General features: G+C 41.9%; 1 protein-coding gene and 1 long non-coding RNA gene across 3 annotated transcripts in view; one reads left to right on the top strand and one right to left on the bottom strand.

Moving 5' to 3' along the window:
* The window catches only part of LOC146501853 (hepatic sodium/bile acid cotransporter-like), a 27,653-nt gene extending 2,410 nt beyond the window's left edge, over nt 1-25,243 (bottom strand). The window contains exons 1-4 of one of the 2 annotated variants that reach the window (XM_085133299.1): nt 25,041-25,243; nt 13,067-13,270; nt 12,892-12,978; nt 12,388-12,500 (exon numbers count right to left, since the gene is read on the bottom strand). In XM_085133299.1, coding sequence (XP_084989425.1) covers nt 12,388-12,500; nt 12,892-12,978; nt 13,067-13,255 — 389 coding nt within the window. In that variant the 5' untranslated portion in view covers nt 13,256-13,270; nt 25,041-25,243. Of the gene's footprint in view, nt 1-12,387; nt 12,501-12,891; nt 12,979-13,066; nt 14,794-25,040 lie in introns of those variants that run through there. The other variant, XM_085133300.1, reaches the window with a different exon arrangement.
* On the top strand, nt 3,939-12,053 carry LOC146501854 (uncharacterized). The gene is made up of 2 exons (XR_014869421.1): nt 3,939-7,775; nt 7,912-12,053. It is a non-coding gene; the product is annotated as an uncharacterized LOC146501854 (long non-coding RNA).
* Nucleotides 25,244-25,482: the final 239 nt, after the last annotated feature.

Below are 25,482 nucleotides of genomic sequence, written 5' to 3'. Positions count from 1 at the left end.
ACTACCATTTCTGTAATTAATGGAGCCAATGAAGAGAAACCAATGTGGAAGAAATATACTGTCTCTTTCTAAACTGCAGAAAGAGTATATTTCTGTCTCAGATGTGTTTACATACAACATAAATAATGTGTATTCAGTATCAGTATTCTGAGGTTAAGCCAAGCAATGAGAAGAAAAAAATAATTAATTTGAACAACAAGAAGAAATAGTAGAAGAAGAATATTTGTGCAGTCAAAGGAGCTTGCAAAGAAAAGCATCTTCTTTAAGTTGCTTGAAGATGTTTCACCTCTCATCTGAGAAGCTTCTTCAGTTCTAAGGTCAAATGGTGGGGAGTCCCAGATTTAAACCTAGTGGGAGTATCCCCCCAAAGAGGGACAAAAGGACCCCCTGATGATCCTCTAATCGCCTGAGCCAAGGTGTGAAAATGGGTGTGGGTCCCAATCAGCCAGGGTTTCGGGTAAGCTCATTGTGAAACCTGGCCCCACCTTATCATGAGAATTCCTGAGGTCAGATGGCCCAGGATGTGAGTGGGCGTTAAGGCGTCTGGGGAGGGAACTCAAAACTGGATTATAGATGGCAGACAGTTGGTGTCGTAAACCACCACCTCTGTTCAAAGATGGTTGCTCACAGTGGACATAGATGGCTTCTTTCACTCCTCTTTCAAACCATCTGTCCTCTCTGTCCAAAATGTGAACATTGGCATCCTCAAAAGAGTGTCCTTTATCCTTAAGATGCAGATGGACTACTGAGTCTTGTCCTGTGGAGGTGGCTCTTGTCCACAGGACAAGATTCAGCAGTCCATCTGCAGTTTTTACAAATAGCAAGCAAGAGCCCAGTGGAAAGACTTCATATCATATCATACTGAGTGTTTCTTCAGTCACCTTTCTCATTCACTATGTGTTAATATACCTCTCTGCACTGAATCATACTTATTATTAATCTTTGTCTCTCTTCCAGAGCATGTCTTATGCTGTCTTCCTTCTCTCACCCCAATTGGTCCCAGCAGATGTCTCCCCCTCCCTGAGCCTGGTTCTGCTGAAGGTTTCTTCCTGTTAAAAGGGAGTTTTTCCTTCCCACTGTCACCAAAGTGCTTTCTCATAGGGGTCAAATGATTGTTGGGTTTTTCTCTGTATGTATTATTGTACAGTCTACCTTACAATATAAAGCACCTTGACATGACTGTTGTTGTGATTTGGTGCTGTATAAATAGAATAGAATTGAATTGAATATCATGTCTAAATTAAGCAGCGAGGTCTCTAGAAGCCAAGAGCAGTCCTTATGTTAATTGTTAAGATCGCAAAGTGGATGTTCCTCTTATTTCTACATGCTATCAAAAACACAGTCCAGTTTTCCCACTTTTCCTCTTGTGAGCAGCTCACCGTTTGGGAGCCTCATGCATTACTTCCAAAACCCTGCCTAACTGGAAATTCCACATATCCTGCAGAAACCTCTGCTTGTGTTATTTTTGCTGGTTTGGGAGCCCATGACATGCTTGCCAACTAATTGTTACAAGGTTGCCTGATACACTGTGTTATGTAACTCTAGTACATGCCATTACGCTCTTGTTAACATTCCTTTGTAGATCAGAGTTTTGTCAGTGGTCATTTTCTTGTTCCCAAACGAAACAAAACAAAAATTCTAATTTATAAAGCATTAGTGGGGTTGTGTGAGATAACGATGTTCTTCCAGGCACTTGGTTGGATAACAAGCTTGTAGTGACTGAAATAATCTGCATTCATTGCCCTCATTGCCCACAGTCTGTCCTCACCAGTGTTGGAACTAACGCGTTATTAAGTAACGCGTTACAGTAACTACGTTATTATTGTGGTAACGAGCACGGTAACTAGTTATTATGCCAAAATCAGGAACGCGTTAGTCGTTACTGGGATTTAGATAGGGTCGTTACTCATTACTTCGTGTGGCGGCTATCGCGGAGCTTCTACAGATTCAGTAACATTAGCAAGTGGTGGAGGCCAGCAGGTGGATGAGGGAAAGGGGACGCAGAAGGAAAAGAGACCCGAGGCGGCCGCCGGTCCAAGTGTGAACTGAACTTCAGGTAAGAAGTTATGACCTGCAGTCTATCTGGGTCAGATATAAACCACGTTTAGGTGGAGTTTATTTTCCTGACTTTTTCCATACTGCGTACTAGCTAGCATGACAGAGTTTCTATACAGCTGGGTGGGTGCTATGAAGTTAATGATGTTGAACTTTATTTTGTTCATAAGTTATTAGAGTTGTCTGGTATTCACAGAAAATATTACGCGTTTCTTATTGAGGTGAAAAGGAACAGTTTGTCCCGTAATTCAGCTACAATGAAAAAGACACAAAGCTGGAGTTATTCTGTCTTTGCTGCACAGCTGCCTCTTCTTCTTTCATTCTCCCCCTCCCTCTCCCGTTTCTACTTCAATCATGAAAACTCATCAATGATCAGCTGATCGGCTCTCTTGTTTGTTTATCGCCCACTTTGCGCCAGAAAGAGGAAACCATGTCGCGTTAAACAACAGCAGCACGTTTAAGCTTGATCAGCTGTTGTTAGCATTTATTTAATATTAATTTCTAGTATCAGTTGATGTTTGCTGGAGCCACAGCTGTATAGCTGCTGGTCATGGTGTCGGTTTGGTTATCTGGTGAGAGGGAAACATGAAGATGAAACCAGGAGATGTCCTTACTGAATCAGAGCTGAACAGGTGATGGAGAAACAGGTTTACCTTTTAGGTGACATGAATGAGTTGAAGGGAAGTTATGAACTGTTTCTGAGAGACAGATAACCCCAGGATCCTTTTTAGGTAGCTGACAGCTGGTAACTGTGCAGGTGTGGATCTAGCAAAGTTTTGCCAGGGGGGCCAGGTAGGGCATTAACAGGGAGAGGGGGGCACAAAGAAGTACTTTTCTTTCATATTCTCCTTTAAAATGTCTAGCTTTTAAAAAATAATTATCTGAATCTTACAACAAAGGATTGATAGATTGATGCATATATACCATCAAACAGTGTACATCACTGTCACAACAGCGTTTGCTTTCATTCAAAGGCTTTATGATTTTTCCTATAATGGTGGGCCAGTCTCTAGTCAAAATGCCCGGGCCAATTTTTTGTCCCAGTCCAGCCCTGTATGCAGCTCATCTGCAGTGTGGTGTTACCTACATCTTCCTATTCAGAAGGCAGAATTTCCGAGTTCTGAGTACAATCAAAGCACCACGACTGCAGTTTTCGTGTTGGATGTAAAAGGCGCACATGACGCTGTGACCTAGGCTAGAATCATGGCAGCAGTCAATGACGGTCCAGGCGTGGGATTTCTCTTGTGGAAATATGCACATTATCTTTTCCTTTCTATTGGTAGGTGGCACAGTGCACTTGTGGCAAGTAAGCAAGCTAGAAGACTGGCAAAGTTACGGAAGCAACACATTAACAAGAGAATTCTGAGTAAAACCAAAGTTACTTTCCCTAGTAACTAGTTACTTTGAAAGTAACGAGTAACTTGAAGTAACTGAGTTACTTTTGATAGAAGTAACTAGTAATGTAACTAAGTTACTATTTTAAAGTAACTTACCCAACACTGGTCCTCACTGATCATGTTTATGAGCAACAGGCCAAACAAGGTCCTCGCGTATCAGATAAAGGAGGACTGTCTCAAAGCCTAAAGTAACCACCTGTTGCTTCATAAGGGAAAGATAAGAGACGAGGTGAAAGGCTAGCCAAGTGAAAGTATAACGCCTAGGTGTCGCTCTGTTATGATAAAATGTGTCACAATGATGATGATCTGTAAGACATTAATTTCTAATAACGTGTATCACTGCTTTTCAGACTGCAAAGTGTATTATCATTATCAGCGGTACGATAACAAGACCGATGAGGTTGCTTAACTTAAAAAAAACACAGTTTATTGCATATCTTTTCCCAGAACTGAATTTAAATAAACACACGGGTTTGTGTCTGTCAATGGAAAATTGTACTAGTAGTCAGTATAATCTTTTAATGATATAAGTTTGAATATGGTAGAATACTACATGTAACCATTTGTGTTTATTGAAAGGATGTCTCATCCTAGGAAGTCTGTAACATTCCAGGGTGTTCTGGCTTTCACCCCCACATCCTAGGAGCATGGGAAAAGGTCGTACCTTGTTTTATTGTTTTACGGTAGGATTAACGTAGTTATATCTGTCTCCAGTCTAAGTGGTTTTGGTTAGATGAACTGCTGGACTTCCAGTCCAGCAGGTTTAGGGAAATCACTTATGGGGTCACACTCTGACCACACACACACACCACACAAGCACCCACTGAAGTGTATAAATAAAGGACCAGGGCAAGTCCTCAGGGCCACTCTCTGAGACTCACTCTTGGGGTGTGAGTTCTGAGAGATGCCCTTGCTAGCAAGAAATTCTGTGTGTTTCTCCTCTCTGATTCTCTACTGAAGAAGTGTTTTAGAATATATCTCTTAACATTATTTAGTCCTTCGTAGCCGGATCAGAAAATATCAGAACTGTTATCTGTGACTCTGTTCCAAGATCCAGCACTGATTCCTGACGCCGTGGGAAGCCAGCACCGAAGCCTGTCGACAGCCCTCTTAGACGAGGAGAGAGCCCCAGGACGTGAATTCGGGTCTGGGCCGGTGTTTTTAGTCTGGTCCACGGCGGTGGGATTCAATCTGATGATCCGAACCACCAGTGAGACGTCGGAGGGTGAGAAACACTATTTTGGTATATAAAACGGCCGCAAAGGTTTAAAGTAACGTGATAAATTAGGTTGGGTTCGCCAAAAGGAGCTGAATTAGACTTAAGTTTTAGAGGTAGCTGAAATTACTTCGTGACAAATTAAAATACGTTTAAGCAAATGAAAACACGTTGAGACAAAGAAATTAAAATAGGTTGGGTTCGCCGAAAGGAGCTGAATTAGACTTAGGTTATAGAGGTAGCCGAAATTACTTCGTGACAAATTAAAATAGGTTGGGTTCGCCGAAAGGAGCTGAATTAGACTTAGGTTTTAGAGGTAGCCGAAATTACTTCGTGACAAATTAGCGCGCAAATGTCTATATGTGTGTGTGTCTGGAAGTAAGTTGATCTTACAGCACAATATGCTGCTGAACTACTTCCATTTTTGTTTTCTTTGCTGAGGCTCAAGTACTGGTGACAAAGGAGAACGGTTGAGTTTCATCTCATAAAACTGATACCGCTTCACCGTTAGGGTGAAGTCGAAGGCCGTATCAGTAAACCACTCTAAAGTCAAGCGTGCCAGCGACGGCCCAGCAAAATCTTTGAAAATGGAGAATAAACAAGCGAAATTAACACCTGATGAGAAATGTTTAGAAAAACAACAAGCCGGAGCAGGACTAATCCAAAAGAAAGGGAGAGGAATGCATAGAGGAATGCATAGTGGAAGAGCAAGAGGTAGAGGCAGAGCTACACACACACCAAACAGTGGCTTTAGCACTACATGCTGGAGGTGTGGAAAAGAGGGACATTTTGTACGTGACTGTAAGAAACAAAGAAGACAGTAACTCAGAATCGGATAGCAGCTCAGGTGAAGAGAGCAGTTCAGACTAGGAAGAACGTAATAATCACCAAGTGAAAATTAGAGATCAAAGTAGCTTAAAGTAGTTTAAAAAGGGTTGGAAACAGACCTGACTGAATAGATATAAATACAAGAGGAATAAAGTAAAATAAACATAAACAAAAGGCTAAATTACAACTTATCTTTAATGTATTCATACTAATAATAGCAAGGATAACAACCTGTAAACTGGTGTTAATGATGAAATAATATTAATATGAAGAGGCACCTCAGTCAGTTATGATGTGAGGTGGATAATTGTTGAAAGTAATCTGCATTAAGCTTAGGGTTGCTCAAATTCAGTACAATGACATATGAAGTAAAATAGGTAAATATTTTAACTAATTCCGTGTATAGAGGCACTTGACCTGTTTGAAAAACTGTTATCCTAATATGAGCCATTGTTGAGATATAGAGCACACCTATGAAAAGAACTAATATGCTGAACCCTGTATGAAGCAGCTGAAAACTACATGATGGAGAAGCTGAATTGAATATGGAAGTGCAAGTCTTTGCCACTGTGGGGCAAAGCACGCAACCACTGTGTGAGGTTGCGTTGTGGTCTCTTCTGAGCTGATGAGCAAGCTACACATTATCAGATCAGAAGCTGGCTGAGAACTCTTCAAAGAGAGGGAAACAGAACTATGATAACTATGATAACTGGAGTGTGCAGCGTTTCCGTGAGCAGTTTTCCTACATCTTGACTCATGTGTGTAGAGTGTTCATAGCATCAGCATTATGTTTTTGTTTATTTGTTTTGTTGGGTTGAAAATAATTAAATAAACTTGTGATCATATTTATGGATCACAATGGCACATGCCATTGGCCAAATTATTTATGTACGCAGATGAAAAAGTGAGTGTGAATGTGTCTGACGTCACAGTGTTTTTGTGCCCTGTGTAAAAGTAATTGCCTCTGATTTTGAGAGTGGTGATTCTGCAGGTCACCAGCTATTGTAAGGAAAAAAAAAAAAAAAAAAAGAGTGAAAAACAGACAAAATTTACATTGTAGATGAAAAATAACCATAGGAAAAAGGTTTTGTGTTGATCAGCCAAGAACAACTACAATATCATTTTCTGCTTTTAAGAAAGGACTGTTCACAAAAACAGAGAGAGAGAGAGTTGTGTGTGTTGATTAAGCAGTGATAATAATAATGAAAATGTCTTAGTTTGTCACTTTCAGGTGACAAGCAGACCTGAATCAATTTTCCACATGCAGCGGTCGGAAGAAAGTTATAGTTTAACATCATTGGAAACATTCAGGCCAAGTCTCTGGCTAACTTATTTACAGCACCATGTGTCTCTCAATCTCACAAGCGAGCTCTCACTCCTCCCTGAAGACAAGGAATGCAGCTCCAAAGAGCAATGACATGGCAGATAAAGAGACAGCAGCAAAGTCCTGGGCAAAGAGTCCCAGCAAGCAGCAGCAGTGTGGACAAACAGCATCAGAGAAGAAGAGCAAACCCATCATCCTGCCTGATTGAATGAATGGCACTGTGTTTCCAACAAGCTGCAAATTCACTGTGCATGTGAAAAGAACGTTTGAGGAGAACTGAGGAGACTGTTGGAGTTTGACATTTGCCACTTTTGGAGAAAATGGCAAGAAGAAACAGTGAAACACAGGACAAAGCTGAAGGAGAACTGCCTGCTATTGGACTGTTGAAGTGGGAGAGGACAACAGAGTGAGAGGAGTGGTGAGAACACATAGGAATTTTGTTGTTTAATATGGGAAATCAAAATTTGGGTTAGCAAACCTGGGGAAAACAAAACTGACTGCTTAAGTGGGAAATTGTGAAGGAGTCTAAAACACTACAAAAAGAAACATACACAAACTCACACACACAAGCAGAACATGCATTAACCTTACTAACACAAACACAAGAGAGCTCATGAAGATTAGACAACATCTTAAGCATGTGAGTCTGGTTATCATCTTGTCCAAGTCACTTAGTGTGATGTAAAGACCAGTGGACTCATAGCACATCAGTTACAAAATGATTAAATAATAGCAGAGAAGTGTGTAGGAAAGGCAGCTTTAAGAACATGCTCTGCTGGATATGCAGCTCCACAGACATGCATTAAACCTGCCTAATAACACAAACACACATGCAATGAAGATCAGCTTGTTATCTCTCATCAGTGTTAAAATAGTGTCAATATAACAGACACTTGTTATCAAATGCTGAATTTATCCAATGTTGACAACTAACTCTCTAGGTTGCAGGACAACAGTTTAACTTTTGTGGAAAAAAAAAAGATTCTGGTTTGACCAACCACTGATCAGACAATAAATTTAGTTGTTAATATAGTAAATTGGGAGATGCTTTCTGCTTGATTGATGCAGCACAAATAATTTACTGTATGAAGGAAATTCTATTTTCGTGATAACATTTTGAATATGCATTTCTGTTGTCCTGTCATCTTAGTGGGTTAATAGCTGATATGCAAATTAGTTGATCGTTCTTAGATTAATGAAAGGTAACTGAATTCTAGCACGAGTGAATGAGATGTGTTGGAGTTTGTTAGAGTGGAGACTCTAAAACACTGAGTTTCCTGTTTTGATGTGTGAGTGAATCCTGTACCTAGATACACAACTCTGAATACATAAGAACAAACGTCTTTTGTGAAATAGCTGATGACATGTCTCACGTTTTATGATGACGGGAAAAAAAGAAATACTGGATAATATGGATCTGTGGCCCAAATGAGTGAAAGGCACAGACTTGGGGATTAAACTCATAACATATTAGGGTTATGTTGTGTGTTGTGCAGCTGATGGTTGGTTTGGAGTGAATCTAGCTGATGATTTTTCTTTTGTTGTGAAGTTGAGCCTGCCAATTAGTATGATGGTATGATAAACCATGCTAATGGTATGATTTACCCTCCTGAGATGAGGAGCTTGTGTCATGACTTAACAAGGCCTTTTTATTTTGATACTTTCACAGTGCACTGAAAGTTTTGTTCGATAATCTCTGTTTGAGCAGATCTGCACAATTAAAAGCGCTACACGTCGTCGAGAAAATTGTTGAAAGTGAGTTTCTCCACATTAAAATGGGCTCTGGAGAAAGCCACTTATTTGGGACAATTAGAAAATGAGAGTCCCTGCCTAAAAAGGATTCAGCGAGGTAATCCGACCTAAAGTTCTTCTTTTTCTTTTTGAAATGACGTCATTTTGCTGATAGTGGAAATCAAATGCGGCGATGGTTTCCACTATCAGCAAAGAAAGAAAGAATGGATGAATGAATGAATGGAAATAAAAACAAACTGACTGACTGGTAAAAGTGACAAGACTTGACCACGACTCAAAGTTAACCTCCACCTGGACAGGCCAAAAGGGTGGATGAATTTATGTGTTTCTTTTTACAAGAGCAGAAAGATGACAGCAACATCCGAGGTTGCATACCGATTTAACTTTTAAATGCCACTTTCTGTGTTTGTGAATCTACCAGGGGTGTGTTATTCATGGGTTTGTTGCTCACAGAGATTACTGTGAGAAAGAGTGTATACACCCGCGCAGCGTTAACATTTACATTTCTTTTCTACAGCATTACAGTTCTTCATGTGACTTGATCATGTGATTTATACTAGGACAACTAGTTAATGTTTTTCTACTACAGGATTTCTGGGTTTATGTGTGAAGAAACTGTGTTTATAGGTTATGAGTTGGTGATGCTGTTACACTGTGTTTCCTGTGTTGAAAACTAGTGTCACTTCTTTCCACAGCTATGGATGGCTAACTTTATGGTCTTTTTATGGCACCTCTGGAACCTGTCGACCTGCGTCTGACCACAGGGATGGTCAATGTGTATTGCTAATGTTTGTTTTTCTAAGAGTACATGTAGAGGATTCGGCAGAAGCGGACAAGTGACATGAGAAAAACAAATACGTTTTTTGAGTTCCTAGTGATACATGAGTGGAGTGACTTTGCTTAAAGGAAGTCACCGATTACATTAATGTTAACTGAGTACATGGGATGATCCATGTCTGAGGCAAATTATGGAAATAATTGTAGTTTACTGATTTGAAAAAACCTGCACATGATACTTGTCTTGCTGATGTTGAATGCTTTATTACTCTTATGATATAGTTGTTTATAAGTGTGAAGTTTGATTTCACTTCCAGATCTTGTTTTCCAGGCCATTATGGTGTGTATGCAGGCTCCTGGCGGAGCCAGTTTTTAAGCAAACGTAATATGCAAAACACACTAACATCTTTTATTGCAGGATTATAGGTCCGGGGTGGTGCTGCTCCAGAGGAGGAGATGCCCTGATGTTGCCTGGGACATGATCTAGCTAACCCTTTTCTTTAAGACAGGAATCTGGTTTTGATGAGTTGACTCATGGGAGTGTCCATGCGTCAAGAGGAGGGGTCCAGGATTAACATGAAACAATGAATTAACATTAAACTATGTTTTATATGATTTTTGCAGTGATTTGTGTGATTAACAGTTCATTCAACGGGTATCAAACCTATGCAAGTGGTGCAACCATGTTCAGATGAGGTTTTGATGGCCTATGAGTGAAGTTCACTGAACTAAAGAATGTGGTTTGATGATTGTTGACATGCTCTCCAAATAGAAGTTTTTCCTCCTAGCAAGGAAATATAGGTGCAGCAGTCATCTCCTGAGAAATCTTTAGAGGTCCAGTGAGAAGCGAGAACCATTCCAGGCATAGCTGACAGCCCAGGCAGTGGTTGAGGTCAAAGGTCAAGCTGGTTGGGGCCCATCATGAGATCAGACTTTGGAGCCACAGCAAGGACCACGAAACTGCTTTGGAATGAGAGCTGTGCCAAAGGGGCTTTCCAGAGGCCAACGGAGGAGATTGTGGACAACAGGCGGGCACCTGAAGGATGAGGGGAGCGTGCCAAGCTCCATCGACAACGCAGGGGGAGTCCAAGGATGACATCATGATTCTGTGAAAAGCACAGGAACCAGAAGCTATGGTGGTGATGACAGCAGTTTCCTATGAACATCACCTAATGCTGTGTCACTGTACTGTGCATATGATGACACTCTGAAGACTGCTGGGATCATAACAGCAGTAAGATAACTGGACCCAGCACCCTTTCCACAGAGGGGTTTTTCTGCAGAGGATGGACAGTAGAAGAGTCATAAGTATTCCTATCGCAGGACGAAGGCCTAAAGCGAGGTGATGGGGGTTGATAGAGGCCATTTCAAGTGCTTCTGACCACTCCAACTGCCTGCAAAATAGCCGAGAGACTCTCCTGGATACATCAGAGCAACTGCAAAAAGGTTGAGGTTTTCCTTTACAGAAATCAACTAGTAGAGGAAAGTTTCACCCTCACTTGGTTGCTTCAGTGGCGAGGGGGAAGTGCTGATTGGGCGCCCGTAGGGAATTGCTCGCACTTCAACCTCCAGCCATTGGCCAACTCTAGAGTAACCAAGTAGTAGGGTGTGACGGACCTGTACGTAGCCATGGGAAGGTGGACCCTCCTGGTTACCTTGACTACGACGCTCACCTTTACAGGACAAAGACAGAATCGGCAAATACAGACTATTATGTCTGTTCCCATATGCCCAGCACGTCAACACACCCCACACTATATGTGTTCCTGGACCAACTCCCAGGGAAGAACTACTCCATGATATTAGCAGAGAAAGGGGGACTTTGTGTCCTCTTCAACAACACATGCTGCACTTACATACCGGACGATGTACACTTATTAAATATGACTGACGCCCTGAATGCTTTGAGACAAATCCAGCAGGCCCAAAATCGGGACTATGTAAGTGATACAAGTGACTGGTTTTCTTGGCTTTACACTGGCTCCTGGTTACAGGTGCTAAAAGGACTACTCATCGGAGTTGGGATATTTCTACTTTTATTTTGTGTTTTTGTAACGTGTATACTGCCATGTTTAAAACTCTTGATTAACCGCATAATATTTTCCACTGTTGCTGCATACATAGCCATGACAAGTGATGATAATGACTCCGACCTGTTGGAACATGAAGACTTTGTGTGACCAATGACGATGTGACAGAAAATGTACAACAAGATGTTACATACTGATATCTCATTTTAATTTATACTGACAACAGGAGGGAATGTCAATGGAAAATTGTACTAGTAGTCAGTATAATCTTTTAATGATATAAGTTTGAATATGGTAGAATACTACATGTAACCATTTGTGTTTATTGAAAGGATGTCTCATCCTAGGAAGTCTGTAACATTCCAGGGTGTTCTGGCTTTCACCCCCACATCCTAGGAGCATGGGAAAAGGTCGTACCTTGTTTTATTGTTTTACGGTAGGATTAACGTAGTTATATCTGTCTCCAGTCTAAGTGGTTTTGGTTAGATGAAGTCCAGCAGGTTTAGGGAAATCACTTATGGGGTCACACTCTGACCACACACACACACCACACACACACCACACAAGCACCCACTGAAGTGTATAAATAAAGGACCAGGGCAAGTCCTCAGGGCCACTCTCTGAGACTCACTCTTGGGGTGTGAGTTCTGAGAGATGCCCTTGCTAGCAAGAAATTCTGTGTGTTTCTCCTCTCTGATTCTCTACTGAAGAAGTGTTTTAGAATATATCTCTTAACAGTGTCTTTAACTTGTGTGTTATTTAAAGTTGTTTCAAAGAAAATTAAACCATCTGGATTCGGAGGTGTCAGAAGAAGATACCTAAAAAATGTGAGATTTTAACAGCAAACCATTTAGGAATGCACTTCCTCCCGCAGTAAGGGGTTTTGAATTTTACAAATAAAATAAAGACCAATAATCTCTAAGGATTTATGTCTTTGTGCGTTTGATCGTTTAAGAAAAAACCCAATGCATTAACAGTTTTGTAGCTAAATATTTTCTGTTTGTATACCTGAGGTTCATGTCGCCCTGTAGAGCCAGAGCCAGGATGTTGGAGAGAGCTCCTCCGGGACAGCAGCCACAGATCAGAATCACCACGGCTGCTATTTCAGCCAACTTAAACAGCTGTAACACAATAATCATAGTAACCTCATATGCAAAAGCAACAAAAGCGAGATCTGATAATGACACAAATGTGCACTAAGAATACCTTTAGCATTTTCTTTAATTGCTTTTTTTAATTACTGATGATTCCTCTGCAGTTAATGTCATAGTTCATGAATAAATTCTAAATCAGTGAACAGATTAAATGACCATTTTATATATTCAGAATAATATAAAACAGAAAATACTTTTTTTTTTTACTGTTTTAGCGCTACTAACATTAGAAATGACAATTAAAAATGAAGTAAAGAAAAAGCAGGAACACAAATATTTTCCAGTACAAACATATTATGCCTACTGCCTTTCTTACTGTAGTGTTTATAATCTTATTTCACTTTGTATCAGTACCAACCTTAGCTAAGCAAAAAGCTGTGAAAGGCATTATGCCATACTGGGCCACGACTGCAATAGCCACCCCCTTAGGTTTCCTCATATGATGCTGGAAACAGAAGAAGAAAAGTTCACATTAGCATAAGATTGTCCCCTTACATTTAGCTCACATATGAAACTGAACTTGCTGTAGTCACCTTGATCTTGGACACCTCCATGGTGCATCCCAGTGAAACCATGGTCACAAATAAGACAATTATCATAATTATGTTGATGGTTTTGTCCATTACTGGTGACATGGTAGGCGTGTAACTGGAGGTGCTATTTGCAGTTGTCTTGTTGAGCCATGGATCTGGATCAGAGATAATATCCACTGTGTGGTCCATGGTGCCAGTTCAGAGCTGTGAGTGGAAAATCAAATGATAGGGCAGGCTGACTTTTGCAGGCTCATTCAAAGAATTTTGTATCCTGAGGACAGAAGAGGTGCATTAAATTTCAGTCAGTGTGACTGTTCTTATATTTATGGTGCATTTGGTTGGAATTGTAGCTGTTTTAACCTAGAGTCTTGCTCTATGTGAATATGGTATTGTGTGCAATGCTGACTTTGGCTTTTTGCAGTTGGTACTATGTTTGCTGCTCATTAGGCTCATTAGTGATGCACTGTGAAGCAAAATAAAGTCAGGTCAATCAATGAGCAATTTTAACCTCCAAATGTATGGAGGTTAAGGTTTAACAGGTTGAATGTGTCAGATTGCTAATGATATGTATATTAGCATATTTATTACCAAGATTAACAACTGCCTTATTTGCAGGACCTGCATTTTTATTTTCAATGTTTTTCCATGAAAGGTTTGTTCTGTTTAGCACTCATTCTGTTCATTTTCAGTGACAGAAGAGTGAAATGAAGCATTAAACAAATCTGTGTGGTCTTAGTCATCCAGGTCATTATAATCTTGAGAGCTTAAAATAAGCGGTAACTGGCCTTCTTTAAGTTTGTGAGGATGTTTCACCTCTCATCCAAGAGGCTTCTTCAGTTCTAAAACCCAAAGGAGGATAGGCCCAGGTATTAATCCGCTAATGTAGGTTTTCCTATTTAGAGGCGGTCTTGACCTACTAGTGATCATGTGGATCATCACATGACCCAAGGTGTGAAACAAGGCATGGCTCATTAAAATGCTAGAGGGTTAAGGGTGAAACCACTATGAGACTTTGCCCCACCCTATCATGTGACTTCTTGAGATCACTAGAGGCTAGGTGTGAGTGGAAAAGGTTCTCAAGATTGTATCGTAGATGGCTGATAGCTGTTGTCATAAGCAGTGTTGGGGAGTAACGGAATACATGTACCGCCGTTACGTATTTAAAATACAAAATACGAGTAACTGTATTCCATTACAGTTACTGTTTAAAAAGGTGGTATTTAGAATACAGTTACTTTGTGAAATAAATGGATTACACAGCGGTACTTCCCTGTTTCATATTGTGGCGGGTCAGGACTGTTTGGGTTTTGTTTGACAGCTACGTTCTGTAGTTCCAGGCGGCAGCGTTGCGGTTACCATGGTTACAGGGTGACGCTCTCTCTGCGTGTTTCCTGGGCGAGAGAGGCCTTTTTGTTGTTGTTGTGCTAAGCTAATAGGCAGAATGCTACAGGTATAGCTCTAAAGAATGTAGCATCATAGGCAGTATAGTCCGTGCTGCAGGGAGAATGGACTGTCATACCCGTTATGTGTCTGTGAGCGAGGGAGGGAGAAAAAGGAAAAGTATGAGCTGTCATGAGCAGAAACGGGAGCTGGAAGCATGTAAATATAATAATAACACTGCAGCCAAGAAGAGTGCCTGACGAACCCAGTTGTAAGTAAGCTATTAAGACTCGACAGTACACCGTGTTCGTGTTTTCCTCCAAAAACAATAAGTTCCGTTGGAGCAGCCTTTAGGGAAGTGAGAGGTAAGTGACGGAAGTGACGGGTAAGGTAAGCGACCCATGTTGTAGGTGACGTCAGACGCCGGAGATTTGGCGGAAAAAAAAAAAGCGAATGGTAGCGTAGAGTTTAACAAAGTTTCCTTAAGCTTCAGTACTGCCAAATAAACTAACCAACTGTCATATAACTAACAACATCTGTCTTATCATCTCTAACACCCTGGAGGACAACGGGGAGAGTTTAGACGCTCTCCAAGAATACATCGACCGCTGCTTCCAAGATTTAGTAATGAAGAAGGCCCAGAGTGCATCTTCCCCGGCCAAAACCGAGACGCCGTCATCGAAGAGATGTCGCCCGGCAGACTCCCCCGGCACAACATCGCCTGCCGGCAAAGACATCGCAGATATCCTGGAGTCAATCGACAAGCGATTGTCCAGTTTCGATGCGAGGCTGTCTCTGGTGGAGATTTTACACCGGGAATTTAAATCTCTGAGAGAATCCCTGGAATTCAGCCAGCAGCAGGTGGAAACGCTTGCCGCTGAAAATGCCACGCTACGGGAGTCGGTCAAATCTCTCGCTGATAACGTGACCCAGCTAAACACTGAAAATAAAAAAATAAAAGAATCCGTTATCGATCTACAAGCCCGTAGCATGAGAGATAATCTTGTTTTTTCTGGTATTCCAGAATCTACCGGAGAGGACGCGGAGGCAACGGTGAAAAGCTTCATTAAAATCCACCTGAAGCTGCCGGAGGACACCGTAAAGAACATCGCCTTCGATAGAGTGCATCGCTTGGGGGGCGTGAGGCCGCGGACCGGGAGACCACGTCCTATTGTGGCCAAATTTGGTCATTTCAAACAGAAGGAACAGGTGAAGAGTCGCGGCAGGGAACTGAAAGGAACGGACTTCAGCGTGAACGACCAGTTCCCCAAAGAGATCCTGGAACGACGCAAGGTCCTGTTCCCAGTCCGACGTAGCTTCATCCTGAAAGGCTCCCGTGCTGTCATCGCCGTGGACCGGCTCTACGTGGACGGACAGCTCTACCGCGACCCCGGCACCACACCGTGGTTATATTGACTGCACTCCAGATAAGAACCCGCTACATTCTTTTCTTATTCATTCACACTTTCTCCTTTAACATGGGTTTAACCTAGTAATATCAGTATGATGTCATAGCAGATATAACACCGTCACCCTCCGTCTTTACTTTAATTGGAATGTTTCCGTTTCTTTTCTTTTTTTTGTTGTCGCTTACAGTTTATGTGGTTTCTTTCTTTCTCTTGTCTTTCACTGCTGTGATCACCTACTTCCCCACTCACCTACAAACAACACCCTCTATTTCTCCATATTTTCACACCACGATCACGCAAACACATGCGCTCAACGGCAGCACATTTACAACAGCCTCACAGCAAGCACAGACTTACAGGACACATACACAAGCCACGCTTGTTCATATTAGTGAATAGTCACACACATAGTCAGACTTATGGAGCCTATCACCACACTTTTTTCTCTTTCTATTTACAAACAAGTGATGTTTCCACATTCTCTCCACCCGTCTGAACGAGACACCCAGCTTACATCATTAGACATACACACACAATTATGGGCATGCTGAGGTTTGTCACATGGAATGTAAATGGGGCTGGCACCAGAGGAAAGAGGTTAAAGATATTTAACCAGCTTAAAAAACTACAGGCAGATGTTGTTTTATTACAAGAAACTCACAGACCTGTTACAGGTTTAAACGAACTTAAAACACCTGAGTTTCCTAATGTGTTTGCAGCTTGTTATAATTCTAGACAAAGAGGAGTAGCAATTTTAATACATAAAAATGTTAATTTTACAGTACTCGATACAGTTATAGATCCAGAGGGTAGATTTCTAATTATTAAACTATCAATATTGAACAAAAAACTATGTATTGTAAGTATATATGGTCCAAATGTTGATGAACCCTCATTCTTCCACGGATTTTTTAGTGCACTCTCTGAACACCTTGATTGCACACTCATTCTTGGAGGCGACCTCAACCTTGGACTAAATGAAGAAATGGATAGGCTCAACACAACAGGAACTCAGCGCAATTGGCAATCCACAAATATAATCAAACAGTATATGAGCGACTATGGCCTTTGCGATGCATGGCGCTCCCTTCACCCCAACAGTAAGGAATATACTTTCTTCTCACATGTTCATCACTCCTACTCTCGTCTGGATTATTTTTTGGTCAGCAGCTCACTGCTGAGTGACATTTCAGACACTGAGATTCACCCTATAGCTGTCAGCGATCATGCTCCTGTATCTTTAACACTAATGCACAAGAATAATACTACGCCAAGTAAAAACTGGAGATTTAACACATCACTACTTAAAGATGAAGACTTTATTAAATATTTTAAAAAGGAATGGATTTCATATTTAGACTTTAATGACACTCCCGGAACATCTGCTTCTGTTCTATGGGAAGCAGGAAAAGCTGCGATGAGAGGTAAAATAATTTCTTTCTCATCACACAAAAAGAAAGAAGAAAACAAAAATATTCAGGAATTAGAAAAAACCATCAAATCCTTAGAAGAAGCCTACGCGTTCCACCAAGATCAAGAAATAATGAACAAAATATGCAAAACAAAACTAGAATTAAATGAAATTATTAATAGAAAAACACAATTCCTTGTACAAAGACTTCGCTTGCAGAATTTTGAACACAGTAACAAATCAGGTCGATTTCTAGCAAACCAGTTAAAAATAAAGAAAGAAAAAACAACTATATGTGCTACTAAAGATTTATCGGGGAACACAATATATGACCCTGGAAGAATAAACAACATTTTTAGGGATTTCTATGAAACTTTATATTCACCACAAATAAACCCGTCTAAAAATGAAATTGATTTGTTTCTTGACAACGTAACTCTTCCAAAATTACTAGACAGTCAAGCAATGGCACTGGATTCGCCACTGACGCCAGGTGAACTCCAGGAAGCCCTGATAAGTATGCCCAATAACAAGGCTCCAGGTCCAGACGGCTTTCCTGCAGAATTCTACAAAGAATTCTGGACAATTTTGGCACCAGTATTCCATAGATTGTTGCAGGAAATCAAGAAAAATGGCAGACTACCACCAAATATGAATTCTGCCAACATTAATCTCCTGCTAAAACCAGGAAAAGACCCTTTATTTCCCTCAAGTTATCGTCCAATATCCCTTATAAATGTAGACCTTAAAATAATCTGCAAAGCTCTCTCAAAGAGATTAGAGAAAATAACCCCCCTCTTAATTCATCCTGACCAAACTGGTTTCATAAAAGGTCGGCACTCCTCAACAAACACTCGTAGATTACTTAATTTAATAGACTACTCATACAATAAAAACATTGAAACCATAATATTATCTCTAGATGCAGAAAAAGCATTTGACAGAGTTAACTGGAAATTTTTATTTGCAACTTTACACAAATTTGGTTTTGGAAACTCTTTCATAAATTGGATAAGAATATTGTACAATTCCCCAACAGCTCGTATCAGAACAAATGACCAGACATCCTCCAGCTTTTGTCTCATGAGGGGCACCAGACAGGGATGCCCACTCTCCCCTTCACTTTTTGCAATTTTTATCGAACCTCTAGCAGCAGCATTTAGACAGGCTACAACAATTAAGGGCATAAAATGTAAGAACGTAGAACATAAAATCAGTCTCTATGCGGATGATGTGTTGCTTTTTCTGCAAAACTCACAAATCAACCTCTCTGAAGTAATTACTCTAATAAACTGGTTTTCAAGAGTTTCAGATTATTCAATTAATTGGCCAAAATCTACAGTTCTTCCCATTAACTGCTCCTTCCATAATTCATCTTCTGCCCCACTACAATCTGGAAATATTAAATATTTAGGTATTAATGTTTCTCCTAAGCTTTCAGACTTAATTAAATTAAACCACATCCCACTTCTAAAGAAAGTAGAAGGCGATCTGACTAGATGGAAATCTCTACCCATATCACTCATGGGAAGGGTCGCCACTATAAAAATGATGATCTTGCCAAAAATAAATTACTTATTTTTAATGATCCCCAACAAACCATCACAAGATTGGTTCAGATCTCTGGATTCACATATTTCTAAATTCCTTTGGAAAGATAAACCCCCGCGTATCAGCTTAAAAACACTACAAAGAACCAAGGATAGAGGAGGATTAGATCTGCCTAATTTTCACCAATACTTCTTAGCCAACAGGCTTCAGTTCATCTCAGAATGGTTAAAATGTACCCTCTTAGATGAGCCCTGGCTAGATGTTGAACAGGCACTATGCAATGATCTAGAGATTTCAGACCTACCATTTATTAGCTCAAACATCAAAAGACATGAATGCTTTAAAAGCATCAATATCAGCTTTTCTCTGACAGCATGGTGGGAGTTTCTAAAAATAACGGAGTCTTCATTAATCCCATGCAAACGTACACCTATCTGGAATAACCCTGACATATTACAAAACAATAATAAGATTAATTTCCCAGAATGGAGTTGTAAAGGAATTAAATACTTAGAACATATATTAGAGGGAACAGAATTTATTCCATTTGACAGACTAGTTACACAATATGGGATCAACAACAAAAGATTTTTAGAATATCAACAAATTAAATCCATAGTAAAAAAGAAATTTAACCTCAGTCAAGTTGAATTACAAACACCACCAAGTGTGGTTCAATTTCTTACTCTTAAATCCCCCAAACTATTATCTAAAATATACAGAACACTTTCTAAAATACATGAATCAATATCCCTTCCTATTGCAAAGTGGGAAGCAGATTTATCAGTCAGCTTAGACCAAAACGTCTGGTCTCAGATGTGCTTAAAAACCTTTAAATTGATTAAAAATCCCAATCTGCAATTAATACAATACAAAATACTGCATAGAGTGCACTATACAGGTCATCGAATGTTCAAGATGGGCTTTACATCCGCCAACAACTGCTCACACTGTCAAGGCAATACACCAGACAATTACATCCACGCTCTTTGGTTTTGTCCACCAGTGCAGAAGTTTTGGCACGAGATATGTGAAGATTTATCAAAGTGTCTGAAATGTAAAATTCCAACCTCCCCTTTAGTATGCTTGTTGGGAAATTTGGATGATGTCACTACAGAAACTAATACAGTCCACATGGTTTTTACTGCCCTATGCATCGCCAAGAAAACGGTCCTCATGAACTGGAAAAATAAAAATAATCTTAATTCTAGCCAATATAGAAACTATCTAATAGATCACATTAGTCTCGATATAGCCTCTGCCACCACATTAGATCAATCCCTCTGGGCTCCTTTGATCGGCTCCATCACCTAGCGGGGTTGGGGGGTCGTGGTTTGGTCCCGCCTTGGCTATTGTGGTTGATGTGGAGGTTGGGATGGGCTTAGGGCACCTGGAGGACCCCTAGAGACGTTATCCCTGGAGGGCTTAACCCGGGGGTTGTGTTCATAACCTGGTTAGTGGCTCTGGTCGCTCTCAGAGGTTGTTCTCCTCGTGGCCGCGTGCAGCGGGGCTGGAGGATGGTCTGTGCTGGCGGACGTAGGTTACTGGCCTGGTGGCCTGGCTGTCCCTGAGTGGATCCGGGGCGGGCGTGGGGGTTTGGGGTTCGGGGGTGATTCGCCTCCGTGCTGGGGCTCTGGCTGGGCCTTGGGGGCTTCGGTCCTCATCGGTGTGTCGCCGAGGTTGTGGGCGGGTGGGTGCACGGGGGCTCAGCCCTGGCGCAGGGGGCCTCTTGTGCATCGGCCTAACCGGGGGGCTCTTCAACTGGCAGGGAGGTTGTTCCATCTTTGCAGGAGTCCACTCTGCAGGTGGGGGAGAGACATAGGAGAGGTGGAGAATAAACTTAACCTGGGTGTCTGTGTCTTGTGTAGTCTGGGAGATGATTGAATGTTGGGGTGGGTACAGTTTCCTCTGCGGTGGGGTAGGGTGGGCTGCCCCGGGTCCTGTGGGGCTTGGCGGTGCTGCTGCCGTAGGCCCCGGTCTGGATGGGCCTGGGCTCCCTTGCCTTGGTGGATACCAGAGGACGGGGGTGCCTATTGGGGTCAGCGGGGGAGCTGGCCCTAGGGAGGGACACCCTCCCCTCCCTTCTTTTCCTCCCCATCCCCGGCTGCCTCCCTCTTCCCGCTCCACCACACCCACCCACACAGGTAGGGCTTTGGGGTGCGGGTGTGTCACCAGGGTGCAGGGGAGACATTCCCCCCCCTCTGTCCTCTTCTGGCCACCTGTGCCTCAATTTTATCTCACAACTTAGACATCCACATTACTTACACTCTCATAACACACACACACATATATATATATATAGGGCCTTGAGGGTGGGCACGTTAACGGCGTCCAGTAGACGGTCTGTGTATTCAAACCTACCTCTGGCGCCGGTGCCCACCTCTCAATTTTAAATCCATGTAGACATTGAGGGTTCTCGGGAGGGGCCGTGCTAACACCTGCTGCTCTCTGGCAGCAGCACCATGCTCTCCCTTGTTTTAAACACACTTTAGAGCAACACGCAGCAACACTACACTTGAGCGGGAGGAGGGGGGTATGGGGTCTTAACACACCCCCGTTCTCTGCTAGCCATCGGGGCGGGGGGGCTGGGAAGAGATGCTGGCTGTCCGATTGGCCTCCCTGCTGCTGCGGAGCCTGGGGCGGTCTGCTAGCCTCCACCACGGAGGGAAGGGTAACATCTCTTGGGTCTGGGTGCCGTTTCCCCCTCTGGGGGCGAGGATACCTGGACCCGGGGTATAGACTATGTTTGGGGAGTGTGATTGTGTGTACATGTCCATTTACGTTTATTCCTACGTTGGGTGAGTGCTGAGTGTTTGTATATGTGTGCATGAGGGTGGGAATGCATGTCTGTGTCTGTGTGTGCCTGTTTGTCTGTGTCTATATGTCAGGTCGGGTCTTAGACTCCACCTCTCTGGGAACTCCCAGGCCCTCCAAGTGTGGAGGCCTATCTCCCCTCACCACACTCCCTGCCGGTGACTGATGCCCTCAGGGGTCGGTGCATTGTTGGTTCTTGGTGTCCGGGGCTGGGCGCTCAGGTCATGCGCCAGCTCACTCCCGGTGGCTACTTGGCGGGGCCTGGCGCCTGCTGCTCAGTCGGGCCTCTTCCGGGGCGCGGAGGGCCCTCGGGCCTCCGGCCTCTGTGCCTGCGGCTCGGTTCACTCTGGCACAGCTGGCTGCCGGCGGAGCCGGCGGGCACGCCGGTGCAGCCCCCTCTAGTTTCTGCCCGGTGGCTACTGGGTGACCCCTCGCCTGGGTATCCTCAGCCCTTCCCATGAAGGTGGCACGGATGCCCCTCCGGTGGTCCTCCTTGGGCTCTTGCACTCTGGGACCTCTGGATGTCTGGGGCCTGGATCTCCTCCATGCCTGCTTCATGCCCTGGGGGACAGGGCTATGGCTCTCTACATCCTCTTGCAGACCATTACATGGGGAAACCATTTGAATACAAGCGCGCCGATCCACACAGGTGTGCACACAGGTGTTCACTGTTTGTAGACTTAAATCACACCTTTCTTGGCTGCTACTTCAAAGCACATTGTGCGCTGTCTGTCCTGCGTGCTGCACAACAACATTCAATATTTAGTATTTACTGCTGTTTACACTTAGCTAGATTAATGCGATGGTGTTGTGTATAGTATGTTGCTTTGGTTTGTTTTGTTTTTTTGCTTGTTTTCTATTCTTTTTCTCTCAACAGGTGATCCCGGAGATATTTTTTTCCCCCCTTTCTCACTGTCCCTCTCCCCTTCTGTTTTTCTTTTCCTTCCTCTTTCTTTCTCCCTTTCCTATCCCTCACTCATGTCTGTCCCGTCTGTAACAACTGAAAATAAAATAAAATAAATAATAAAAACAAAGGTCGATCAAATGGACCAATACGGCAATGCCATGATGATCCATTTGGCAAAATAAATCCATTGGGTATCCTTGTTGGTCTTCAGACAACAATTCTGACGGCTAAAGAACCAAATGGGACAGGCAAAAAAAAAATAAAAAAAATAAAAAAATAAAAATAACGCGTTAGTCCCAACACTGTTTATTACTGTTACTGAAGGTCCGCGGCTAATACGGTGGGTTCTGTGTCGGGCTCGTAGCCGAAAACTAGCTTTACTTTGTTGTCTGGGTCAAGTTTGCTAGCCAGAGACAGAGAGAGGCGTTGAAAGGCTGCTCCAACGGAACTTATTGTTTTTGGAGGAAAACACGAACACGGTGTACTGTCGAGTCTTAATAGCTTACTTACAAATGGGTTCGTCAGGCACTCTTCTTGGCTGCAGTGTTATTATTATATTTACATGCTTCCAGCTCCCGTTTCTGCTTGATGACAGCTCGTACTTTTCCTTTTTCTTCCTCCCTCGCTCACAGACACATAACGGGTATGACAGTCCATTCTCCCTGCAGCACGGACTATACTGCCTATGATGCTACATTCTTTAGAGCTATACCTGTAGCATTCTGCCTATTAGCTTAGCACAACAACAAAAAAAAGGCCTCTCTCACCCAGGAAACACGCAGAGAGAGAGCGTCACCCTGTAACCATGGCAACCGCAACGCTGCCGCCTGGAACTACAGAACGTAGCTGTCAAACAGAACCCAAACAGTCCTGCCCCGCCACAATATGAAACAGGGAAGTACCTCCGTGTAATCCATTTATTTCAACAAAGTAACTGTATTCTAAATACCACCTTTTTAAACGGTAACTGTAACGGAATACAGTTACTCGTATTTTGTATTTTAAATACGTAACGGCGGTACATGTATTCCGTTACTCCCCAACACTGTTCATGTAGTTGTAAACAGCATGATAATATATTAAGTAATCCAAAGTATTCAGAATACGTTACTCTCATTGAGTAACATAACAGAATACGTTACAGAATACATTTTGCGGCATGTATTCTGTATTCTGTAATGGAATACATTTTAAAAGTAACCTTTCCAACACTGGTCATAAGACAATGTTTCTGTTCAGCAATGGTCAGTCACAGTGGATGTAAACAGCCTCCATTACTCCTCTTAGAAACCATTGATGCTTTCAGCCCTGAATATGAACATTGCAATATGAACATTTAAAGGAGTATCCTTTGTCCATCAAACACTCTGTTGTATGTGAGCGTACACAGAGATTGAAGCAAAAACAAACCTTAATAATTACGATGGAATCCAAGTTCTCTAATTGGATAATTTTAGGTTTTATTGAGCTAGTTAATGCAGAGAAATCCTCGATAGGTTGAAGCTGCTTTATGGTGCACTCCTCTTGAAAAAGGTGTTTAATATCAGTTAGTTTTGTTCACTTAAATAAAATATATGAAAAAAATTATAAAACTAGATCAGAGAGTCAAATAAAGGGTTCTCTTCCTCACTGAATTGCTCTTAACGGTTTCTACTTTGTTTACTTTCCCAGAAAGCTCGATGTTGTGCGGACCTGCGATAAGATCCCTGTTTCGAGATAGTAGTTGTACAGGTCATAGTACACATTATATGGGCCTGAGACCATTTAATGTAATCATTACATGTGCTGTAGATGTTCAGACTTTGAAACTCGAATTCCCTTACAGTGTTTGAGGTAATGCTGCTGCAGCCTACACACCTTATACCATGCTGTTTTTATAGCACACATAGTGCTGCATACACAGTGAAATAAAATGACTTATTTTGTGTTTACAGGAAGATGAAGGAGTTTAAAGTCATTTAAAAATACAGTGTTTGACATTTAACCGAAAACACTTGAATAAAACGTGTTTAACATGACATAGTTAGCTAAACAAAGCATATTCCTCGCTGAAAGTCACTTAAATCTAGTTAATCTGTGTATTAATGCACAACAACATGCAGCATTTGCTTGTTTCAAACCTTAAACTCCAGCATGCCTCCATCTCCATGTGACAACCACATCCTCCCTGCTGGCATGCTCACATGCTGTGTGCACACAAATTGCTTTCACAAGATTGCACATGTCTGTTTTCTGCTCATATAAACAAGAACATGTATGAAAAAAAAAACCTACAGCACAGCAAAGCTCCATAAAGGTGTCAATCAGTACTTTTTGACTGTGCTGAAGGTGAGAATTGCACACCTAAATCTAGAGGTCAGTCTGCAGAAAGTAGGAAAAGAGAAGAAATGAGGAAAATTCTCAAGATGATTTCCAAGAAATGAACAACTGCAGTTTTAAATTATATATATATATATATATATATATATATATATATATCGCTGTATTCAGTGCTTTCTTTACCTTCTGGGACAGATTCTTCCTTTCCTCGTCTCTCGTCTCTTTGTCATAAAATCAACTCTTTTGTGTTGATGCTCCTGTTATCTGTAACAAATGACACATGGAGGCTTCTGTTTGCGCTGAGGTGCCATCTAGTGCACAGCTGACTACAGCACTTTAAGAGAAGACAATCTCCTCCGGGAGCTTCTGTAATGAAAAACGATAAGAAACAAACAAACAAAAAAGACTGAACTATTAACAAATAACTTTCTCTAACGTTAGAAAATCTAAAGGTGTCCATGTATTGTTTTTGTGAGTCTGTGCAAGATAAGATTCTTTGATAAGATTCTTTGATAAGATTATTTGAATCTTATCAAAGAATCTAATCAGATAAGACTGTAATGTGTGTTTGACAGTGAACATCTGTGAAGAGTCCCCAAAGATGTTTTCTGTGTATCCTGTTGAT

The sequence above is a fragment of the Neolamprologus multifasciatus genome, chromosome 15 (assembly GCF_963576455.1).
Source record: "Neolamprologus multifasciatus chromosome 15, fNeoMul1.2, whole genome shotgun sequence".
Taxonomy (NCBI): domain Eukaryota; kingdom Metazoa; phylum Chordata; class Actinopteri; order Cichliformes; family Cichlidae; genus Neolamprologus; species Neolamprologus multifasciatus.
The sequence above is the reverse complement of the archived record's forward strand: the minus strand, read 5'-3'. Positions and strand labels throughout refer to the sequence as shown.